General features: G+C 40.9%; 2 protein-coding genes across 2 annotated transcripts; one reads left to right on the top strand and one right to left on the bottom strand.

The window, feature by feature from the left end:
- Positions 1–207: 207 nt before the first annotated feature.
- On the bottom strand, positions 208–5,240 carry rnps1 (RNA binding protein S1, serine-rich domain). Its single transcript, XM_026164930.1, has 7 exons — positions 5,159–5,240; positions 2,975–3,121; positions 2,700–2,879; positions 2,486–2,591; positions 953–1,106; positions 718–859; positions 208–607 (listed from the first exon to the last, which is right to left on the bottom strand). Coding segments are annotated over exons 1-7 (837 nt in total). The 5' UTR covers positions 5,161–5,240; the 3' UTR covers positions 208–501.
- Positions 5,241–5,366: 126 nt separating this feature from the next.
- LOC113020726 (uncharacterized) lies at positions 5,367–8,715 on the top strand. Its single transcript, XM_026164929.1, has 4 exons — positions 5,367–5,430; positions 6,352–6,987; positions 7,139–7,249; positions 7,625–8,715. The coding sequence occupies exons 2-4, from the start codon at positions 6,373–6,375 to the stop codon at positions 8,594–8,596; spliced, it is 1,698 nt and encodes a 565-aa protein (XP_026020714.1). The 5' UTR covers positions 5,367–5,430; positions 6,352–6,372; the 3' UTR covers positions 8,597–8,715.
- Positions 8,716–10,020: the final 1,305 nt, after the last annotated feature.

A 10,020-nucleotide genomic window follows, 5' to 3' on the forward strand; every position in this document is an offset into this window, starting at 1 on the left:
TGACTTTACAATGTTGTCACATAGATGCTTCTGGGTGATGTCACTCAGGCAGGAACCTCCTAAGCAAAACTGATTATTCCACCACACCCTGAATGTCAGCAAAGGCCTCTTTTTCCTTGTCCCTTTCTCTTTTCCTGTGGCTGTAAGGCCTGTGCTCTTAAAACAGGAACCATTAGGAAATGATCAATAACAGTATGGCACAAGGCCTTTCACATTGTTAAAGTTTTATTTTTCAAAATGTCTAAAAATTCAAGACAAGGTAAAAAGAAGACACGCTCGAAGACTGGTCGATCTGTATGCAGAGCAAGCTCAACCTAAAAAGACACATACTGGTCTAGCTTTCCAAAATAAACTTATACAAAACATGGAAAAAAAATGTTGCACAAAGAGCACTATTAAAGAAATGTCCATGTTGGCTACAATGCAGATGAGTGAATTCTGTTGAGCCCACATGAAGCCGATTCGGCACCATGAGAGATCGCGTACAGTACGAAAACCCGTCTATCGAGAGGAGTTGGAGCTGGAACGAGAGCGGTGACGCCTACGACCGGGAGATCTGGAGCGAGAGCGGCGGCGTGCTGGCGATCGCCTCCTTGGGGAGCGGGACCTGCAAAAACGTAAATCAATAAGTAAGTGTGGAAGGGCATGTAGGCCTGATAAAAAACACAAATGTCAAACACGAATGGAAACAGTAACTGGTCGAATCATTCATAGTACCTTCTCCTCATGCGCGGTGGGCTGCGACGCCACATAGGTGGTGGCGGGGGCATTCTGCGGGGTGGAGATGGTCTACGGGGTGGAGGGCGGACTCGCTGAGGCAGCACAGCACAAGCAGTGATTTCCTGTCCATCAATCTGACCTATTCGTAAGAGTCAACAAAGAGTTACCCAACACGAACGCAAGTCTGTCTAGATTAATCTTCCATGACGAAGCCACAGAACTACCCACATACCTCCGTCCATGTGTTTGAGTGCCTTCTGGGCCTCCTCGGGGGTCTCAAACTCCACATAAGCACAGCCCCTGTGCAGGTGCGGGTGGAGTCTGTCCATTGGCATGTCGACTCCTTTGATTGTCCCATAAGTAGAAAAGATTTCCTGGATATGTTCCTGTTAAACAAAGACATAGCTGTTAACATAAAAACCTTTGTGTTCTAAAAATATAAAATTTAAATTAAAATAATTACATTATGTAGGGAAAGTTTTTATTTTCAATTCCATTTTTGTAATATATCTATATTATGGCTAAAGCAGTTTCTGGATGGATGCAAACTGCATTTTGTTGCCTTGTACTTGTGACATGTGCAATGACAATAAAGTAGAATTCTATTCTATTCTTATTTACATAGCACTAAATTACAACAACAGTTGCCTTAAGGTGCTTTATACTGCAAGGTAAAGACCTTATAAAAATATAGAGAAATAGGATTACCACCTATGAGCAAGCACTTTGGTGACAGCGGGAAAGAAAAACTCCCTTTAAACAGGAAGAAACCTATGGCAGAACTAAGCTCAGGGAAAGACAGACATCTGCCAAAACCAGTTGTGGGTGAGGGGAGGAAGACAGTACAAGAACATGCTGTGGAGGAGAGCAGTTATTTAATAAAAACTAATTACTAAATGTAGAGTTATGTATAAATATCAGGTGGGGAAAAAAGCCAGTGAAGAAGAAACCCAGAGAAGCCTAGGGAAAATAAGAACTAAACCTTATTAGAGAAAAAAGCCGAAATGGGCAGTAAAACATGAGATGCTTTTACCCGGAACAATCTGACAGCTGTAACATTCACACTTAGTGTTCTGATTTTTACATCAGGAATTTTGTCACTAATAAGCGATGCCCCAAAACACCCAAATTTCACTTTTAGGCAACTATCTGTCAGTTAAGCTAAAGTACTGTACTGGTGTGCAGCTGGTATTAAAGAGGAATGTAGAAAAATCAGTGACAACATGTTGCCACAGCTTTAAAGCCCAACCAATGTATGATTTGTCAGATCAGTACTGATATTTGGCGATTTAAAATCCTTACTAAGAAAAGTGCAGTCACAAATGTGTTTTACTGTTACAAGTTGTCGCCTGTTTACACTAATGGACTCTAGATCGCCTGGTTAATGTGTTGCAAATAGGAAAGTTGCAGTGTGCCCTCTGGTGGACAAACTATTTAATCCCAACAGTAATAACATGCTTGAAGGACGTTTCCTGTGTCTCCATTTATGTCAAACACCAACACAATATATCAGTATATTTATACTGATATCAATATACCCCCTCTTTAAATCAATATACAGAAGGTCGTCTAATTATTGGGGTTTTCTATCTATTATTGTTAGGCCTTATAATATAAAGTAACTTGAGCCGACTGTAGTTGTAATTTGGTGCTAAATAAATTTAATTTAATGTAATTTCAACCCTTAGCTGCATAGTGTGTTATCGCCTGTTTTCCCCTCCAGTGTGAGTGGTCCTCAGGTCTCCCTTTTGCTATAAAAACCAACCTTGGTGACATTCCTGGTGAGTCTCCCCAAGTAAACTTTAGTTGGTTTAGGTGTTGGGCTTCTTTTCCGGCGTTCCTTGTCATCTCTGGTCTTTTGTGTTTTAGAGCTGGAAAATCACAAGCAAAACACTAAATAACCAAGACTCAAACAAGAGAACATACAACACATCATTGTGCACAATTACCAAGCAGTTGCATTGGATGAAGAGACTTACACAGAGCGGGAGCGGCGACGGTTATCGTGGCGTCTGCGGCTGGGGCTCGGAGAACCCGAGGAGCTGGAAGACGAAGAGGATCGGGAGCTAGAAGAGCCGGAGCGGCTGGAACCAGATGAGCTGGATCCGCTTGAAGAACCTGAGCTGGAACCAGAACTGCTGCTCGAAGAAGAGCTAGATCTGGTGACAATCAATAAAAAAGAGAAATATATGAGGAAAGAGGACAGATTTTTATTTTCAACACTGGGATAAAGGATCCCATTAAGAGGGCAAACCTGCTGCTGCTGCTGCCAGTGGATGCGCTGCGGCGTTTCCTTGCTTTCTCTCGTCCTCTCTCCTTCTCTCCTTCCTTTGTTCCAGGCTTTTCTTTGCCTCTGTCTTTTGTTTTTTCATCCTCCTTCCGCTTTGTAGGTGAGGGTGCCCTTAGATGAGAGGAAAGCCACTGTTATTTTGATATGTTTACGTTAAGAATAGCACAAAGTTTGCTACTTTAAGATTATTTTCACTGCAAATAAATATATTTTTACTAAATGCTTAATTGAAAAGTTGACAGAAAATAGAGCTCAACATATTTCACGGTTCTAAAGATAAAAGCTTTTTAAAACACAAAGGTTTTTGTTAACAGCTATGTCTTTGTTTAACAGGAACATATCCGGGAAATAAATTGTATTTTAGGTCATATGTTTTCTGTTAGGTAGTTACTGTTTCAGAACAAAATAACAATTAACTGTACTGAGGAAATAATACAAGTTTTTCTAAACTTACAATACTTGAACAATTCGTAACGAGCAGCAGCCTCAAATCTCTTGATCTACAATTAGAACATCCTTTTGACATGTTTAAATTTGTATTAATTCGCCCATTTTCTCTACAAGCTTTAATTTTTGCCTCCAACTGCTGGAGCCCATACCAGCTGTTACAGGCCAAAAGGCAGGGTACACCTAGAAAGCCTATCACAGGGCAGAGACAGACACCGATTCATACATTCACATCTATGGCCGATTAAGAAACATCGGCCATGTATGCAAGAAAATGCCTTCCTGTGTTTTTTGGTTGTGGGAGGAACCCACTCAGACATGGGGAGAGAACATGCTAACTTCACACAGCAAGGCCCCAGCCAGCGCATTCAATGGCAGGACTTTAAATGGTAAAATCTTAAATGGCCTGCATTTGTATAGCGCTTTACTCAGTCACTAAGGACCCCAAAGCGCTTTACACTACATTCAGTCATTCACACACACATTCACACACTGGTGATGGCAAGCTACATTGTAGCCACAGCTGCCCTGGGGCGCACTGACAGAGGCGAGGCTGCCGGACACTGGCGCCACCGGGCCCTCTGACCACCACTAGTAGGCAAACTCAAACATGGGGCTAGTATCTTGCCCAAGGATATTTGGCATGCAGCCAGGAGGAAGCCTGGGATCGAACCACCTTCTGACCTGCTCTGCCACCTGAGCTACAGCCACCCTTTATTTATTGCTTTGAAGTAACAGTGCTAACCACTGCACCTCTGTGCGGCCACTTCTGTGTCCATTTAGTTTTCATTAACAAGTATGGAATTTAATTCTCCCTATACATCTAAGTACTAAGCGGTCTGATATTGGAACCTTTAAATGCTTGGTGTCTATGGATGTCTTCTTTTCTTGAATGTTTTCAGGTTAATGCAGGTTAATGTTATATTACTACCATCAGAGTCATTCAGGTTCTGTATTTTTCATTATGTTTTGCTACTACAGTTTTCTTCAGTTTTTTTTTCGTTTTCCGTTTAATTTAGTTTAGGTTTCCTGGGTATGTCTGCATGTTTAATATACCCATTAATTTAATTTGAGCTTTCTTTATTCTCTTACCATCTACATGTTCTCCTTCATTACATCTATGAACATTCTTTATGGTCTTACTCTTTTCCTGTCTAATTTTGTTGACCCCGGGGTTTTAAACTCATCCACCATCACTTCCTCTACGTTTTTATAATCTGGCAGGTATTTGTCACGTGCAGATTACATTATTATGATGTAAGCAACATTTTGTTTGTGTGTGTGTGTGTGTGTGTGTGTGTGGGGGGGGGGGGGGGGGGGGGGTTATCTCCAATATATATGTAGAACAAAGCCTCTTGCCTTGTATTAACAAACAGAAATTAATGGACATTATTTAAATAGTTTTAGAATTATTTGTCTTCTTATTAGATTTTTATAGTCAACTTTCCATAATAACATTGTTTATCAAGGGAAAATAATCATTAAAGTAAACTAGTTGACTTCACATCTAACATCTTGAGCACGAACGCGCCGCCATTGAATTTCATTCAAACAAGAAGAAAGCGACGCGCGAGCTGCTGTTTCACCCAAAACCGACTTCAACTGCGATTAGAAAATGTCGCATAATTTTCCGCATAAGCCTAAATACGTTTTCGGGTTTAAAAAAAGCTCAACTAAAGATAAATAAAAGGTTAAACTTACATGATTTCCAAAGGAGCTAGGCGCAGTTCGACCACTTGCGGCCTGAGAAAACGTCGCACGGTGATGACGATAAGCGGAAGTTACGTGACCACCTGAGCGCCACTTACAACTCATTTGTTTATTTTACATTTTTTGACGACAAAATGTGAGTTTGTAAGTGAGCGCGTGTGCGACCCAGCGCACTCGTGGAATAACCTTGTTGTTTCGTCGAGCTGCGTGAAATGAAATAACCGAACAGGAAACATCGATCGAGCTTCCTTCTTCTAGATCAAGTGAGTGCATCACTTTCTAAGGATACTGTGCTAGCTGAGGTGGTTACCCCGCGCAGCTAACACGGAGTTACTGTACAACACTACCTTCGCACTCAGCAATAAAATGCCATTGTTTAAAAAATAATCCTACATAGGGTAATCCTACCCTATGTTTTTCTTCTTGAGGAAATTTTAAATAAATTTAAAAAGCACACAGCTTTGTTCCTAGAAGAACTTACAAAAAGAAGAAATAAATAAAAAACTGTTTCTTATGCGCTGGATTTATAGTTGGTTGTATTTCATATTTATATGATAATGTAAGATATTGGCAGTGTTTTCAGTTTCCTCCGTTTAGCCAGTAAGTTGATCTTTTTGTTATGACAGCCACATTTCCAAAGAAGTTTCCTGATTTTGTAGTTTAGCTTGACATGATGATGTCTTTTATATTAGCAGGAAGAATTCATAATGACATTCAAAGTATCTGAGATGTGAGGTAATCATATCCTCCTCTATAATGGACATTTGTTTTCGATCTATGTCTTTTGACTTATTTGAGTTACCCTACTAAGTTCTAATGTATTAAACCGAGGACATCCTGGGCTTTCCATCGATATCTCACATGTTTGGGTGGCCACTTTTAGCTCCAAAGAGGATAATTACAATTTACTATATTATCATATGTGTATTACATTTGTGCTATGAAGAGTGTTATGACAAAGTATTTGCCCCCTTCCTGATTGTAAGAAATTAGAAAGGAGGCAAATACTTTTTCACAATATGTGGATTTTTAGTTTTTTAATTTCAAAGCTATTGCCAAGGCTGCTATTACCCTACACCTCTAACATTGTTACAGAGATCCCACTTTCCTATATTATTATACATATTATTATTATTAATAATAATATTATTAAAGATACTCTAAATTTCACTTTTTTATGACAGGTCAGAACAGGTGAATTCACCATGGGCCGGCTCGATGATGCTGCAAAGCACAAAGTGGTAGAGCTGCGAAAGGCTGGCCTGAGTTTCCGTAAAATCAAAGCTGTGCTGGAGCTGGAGAACATTAAGGTTTCCGCTCAGGCCATCTACTTGTTCCTGAGAGAGTTCCAGGGGAGGCCGCCAGGGAGGGTGAGACCTGTAGAGCCTGGAAGTAGCACATCACCAGCACAGGTGCAAGCTCAAACTGGAGCAGTACAGCAGAGCTGGAGTAACATTCAAATCCGAAACCTATTACGGGATTCATCTCAACGTCTTGGCTTCCCAGCTGCTGCTGACTTTGCTAAACAGACTCCCACCAGCTCAGAGGGCTCTTCCTCCGGGGAAACCAGTGGAGGCAACAGGAAAGAACAGCAACCTGAAGAACATAAGGATGAAAATGATATCCAGATTGTCAGTGTCACGTCACTTGCACAGCAGAGCCAACAAAGAGCTCCCCAGTCCACTCTACCAAGGTCAGAAACCTGTGCTATGACTTCCACACCAGCAGTGAGGCGGAGAGTCACACCTTCTCCAGCCACTAGTTCAATGCTGGCAGCTCGAAAGAGAATTTTGGATAAAGCATTGTCACACAGATTGAAGGTACCTAAGCATTAGTGTACTGATGTGTACTTAGTGTCATAATCCCAGTTGTACCTCTTATATTTACTCTTCAGGTGCATGGAATCTGTGTAATTTACCATAAACTAGCCTCCAAATATTATTCAGTCTTTCATACGTTGTTTTTCACCAGTTTTCAACAGTGGCATCATTGTTAAGGAGAGATCCATCAAGTGTCCAGGGCACTGACATGAGGAATGCTGTGCCACAGCCACCTGAAACCTACGATCTGACCACTGAAAAGGTGAGATACATTTAGCTTTAGCTAACACTTAGCTTTTGAATCCCTTTTACTAAACAAAGATGTGAGTTTATCACCATCAGAGAGTACCTGTTAAATCATAGGCTTTATTTCTCCTTACACAATTTTAGCTGTCACCTCATGGGAGTGATATGGTCGGGTCTTTAGACTCTTTATCGCCACTTTTATTTCTCTTAAAACATTTCTGTGTTTTGTATTTGGTAAATTTTTTGCTTGACCCAAAAAAAAAAAAAATTGTTATTTTCTGATCTGAGTCTGGGAGCCTGGCCATACAAACATCATCTGTTGTTGAGCTTTTTGTTAGTACGACTGCAATGTGAACACCATTTTAAATGAAATGTTTTCAATGTTACACAGACTGTTACAGGGAATCAGCCTGGAAGTAGCAGCGCTCCTAGACGTTCTCTCACCCAGAGACCAGGGCTATCTGTTCGTTCCCTTCCTCCTCCCCCTCATCCTCCTCCTCGAGTTGGGATTCGTCTTTCTAACCGACCACAAGCACCTTTAACATCTGCGTCTCCCGGGGGCGCTGTTATCCGCATACAGGCCCCCGGGAGTCAGGGTGCTCCTCGTACTGAAGGGAACCCAAGTCCACAGCAGGCAGCCCAGGACGCTGGAGTCAGAAGCGGTTTCCAGGATCAGATTCAGAGTTTGGGCTCTGAAGTGCGCAGCTTGGGCCTGGCAGTGAAGATGCTTGTAGAGCAGCAGTGCCGTCTGGAGAGGGAGCAGTCGCAGCAGACCCAAATTCAGAAGCAGATCCTCAACACTCTACAGACCATTGCAACCAAAATGAGTCATGGTAGCAGTGTTCAAAAGCAGAAAAACAAGACTCCTTCACCCTCTGCTTTGGCAGCAGCTTCTGCCTCTACCTCGTTTAACCAAGACACCTTCAGTTTTAGTCAAGGCACTTACACTCAGTGTAGCCAAACCCAGCCTAGCTACAGCTCTTTAGAAGGTTTAGAAAATGTGGAGGCCTTTAAATTGCCGGGACTCAGTCCTACAACCGTGAATGGGTTTCCACCATGTAGCAATACTGAAAGCCTTCCTCTTACTCACACCCCTTCTCAAACACAACCTTATTCAGCTGCATATATTCAGCAGACCAGTCAACCACTCATGCCTCCCTACACGCAATCATATGTCTCCACATACAGCATACAGTCACATCCTCAGACTTTCAGAGCATTGGAGAGTAAAACATCGGAATTCCAAAGCAGCTGCTCAACAAGGACTTTCCAGGACTGCAGCGTTTCCACTCAACCAGTGCTGAACTCGGACCACTCTTCACAGGACCAGCAGATCAATATTATCAAAGTGGAAGGACCATAGATGGCTTTAGATTCCACACACTGTTTGAGGACCACAAGGGCTTTGATGTACTTTTTTTTAGAGTGACTGTAGCATTATGAACATGTTTTCAAATATAACAATAAACAATGTAGCAAGTTTTTTTTTTTTTTTCCCAAAGGGAGAGGGTACAATCAGCAATAGGATACTACAATCTTTTAGTAAATATTATAATTTGTATTTGCTACAGGCAACAAATAATTCAGACATTTTAAATGACATGTTTATCTTATATCACCATTACTGGCATTATCAACTGTTAATTTTCATACATCTGCGCAAACTGATTATAAAACACAAGGACCTTATTATGATCCAAAGCATGCTTCCATTTCACTATTTTAGAGATGACAAGCCATTCTCATATAAAACTGAAAATGCTTAAATAAAAAACAAAAAGGAAAACGTGATTCTTAAAAGGGGCGATTCAGGACAAAATCACGTGTGTGTATATTTTTTTTCTGTGGTATTTGTATTTATCCATCTAGATTGGTGACGAGTTTTGGGTGTTTGCCTTATTTTGAATATAAAGGAAGAGGACAACACTTTCATTGTTATGCTAAAAGACAAGTAATGGTAATGCTTCTTTCTGTAAAACTTTTTTTTTGTTATACAGAAAAAAAATCTGGTGCTTTTAGCCTTACATGCTGTATACTGTTGTGGGCATAAATGGGTAGTAATTGGGCTTTTAATTATTTCTTTTAAGTGTGTTTTTTTTTCCAGGGTGGAATGATTGTAATGCATACATCTTTAATGACTTTAAAAAAAAAAAAAAAAAAAAAAACAAGAATTGGTTGCCGTTTGAATTTATCTTGGACTTTCTCTAATCCACACAGGACCAAATGTCTTTTAACGTGACAAGGCCAGCTCCTATTAACTTCTTGCTAGTGATCATGTTTCACTACAACTGGCAGTTTCTTTGTGTATCAGATAGATGGATAGATGCAGATTCCAAGATTAAATAGTTTAAATAAGTTTAAATAATTGTAAGTTATTCAGATGTGTAACCACTTTGCCAGAGTGAAAGAATACTCAAACTGTCCCCCTCCACATGAGAGGAAATTGGTTAGGATGTTCAGAAACTACAACGGCTCAAGTCTGCCATTAAGTGGAAACTGCTGGAACGCCAGCGTCACCATCCACAATGAAGTGAGGCCCTGGGTTCTAATCTGCCAGCTCGTCAAGACCGTAGGTGTGAATGTGAGTGTAAATCTGTCTCTCTGTGTCGGTCCTGCGACAGACTGGTGACCTGCACAGGGCATACCCTGCCTCTCGCCCTATGGCATCTAGAATAGGCTCCAGCCCCTGTAACCCTGAATTAGATGAGGAGAAAAAGATGGAGCAATTTAACCAGTTTAATCATTTAAAGTTACTTCTACCAAAGAAGAGTGGTCAAATAACCAGCC

Source organism: Astatotilapia calliptera, chromosome 4 (genome assembly GCF_900246225.1).
Source record: "Astatotilapia calliptera chromosome 4, fAstCal1.2, whole genome shotgun sequence".
NCBI classification, from domain to species: Eukaryota; Metazoa; Chordata; class Actinopteri; order Cichliformes; family Cichlidae; genus Astatotilapia; species Astatotilapia calliptera.

Excerpts from the sequence above, each read along its gene's own strand:
- LOC113020726 (XM_026164929.1), top strand. The coding sequence starts at position 6,373 with ATGGGCCGGCTCGATGATGCTGCAAAGCACAAAGTGGTAGAGCTGCGA. Across the intron at positions 6,988-7,138 it reads CATTGTCACACAGATTGAAG|TTTTCAACAGTGGCATCATT; the intron begins GTACCTAAGCAT and ends GTTTTTCACCAG. Across the intron at positions 7,250-7,624 it reads ACGATCTGACCACTGAAAAG|ACTGTTACAGGGAATCAGCC; the intron begins GTGAGATACATT and ends AATGTTACACAG.
- rnps1 (XM_026164930.1), bottom strand. Across the intron at positions 2,592-2,699 it reads CGTCGCCGCTCCCGCTCTGT|CTCTAAAACACAAAAGACCA; the intron begins GTAAGTCTCTTC and ends GTGATTTTCCAG. Across the intron at positions 1,107-2,485 it reads TCACCAGGAATGTCACCAAG|GAACATATCCAGGAAATCTT; the intron begins GTTGGTTTTTAT and ends TTTGTTTAACAG.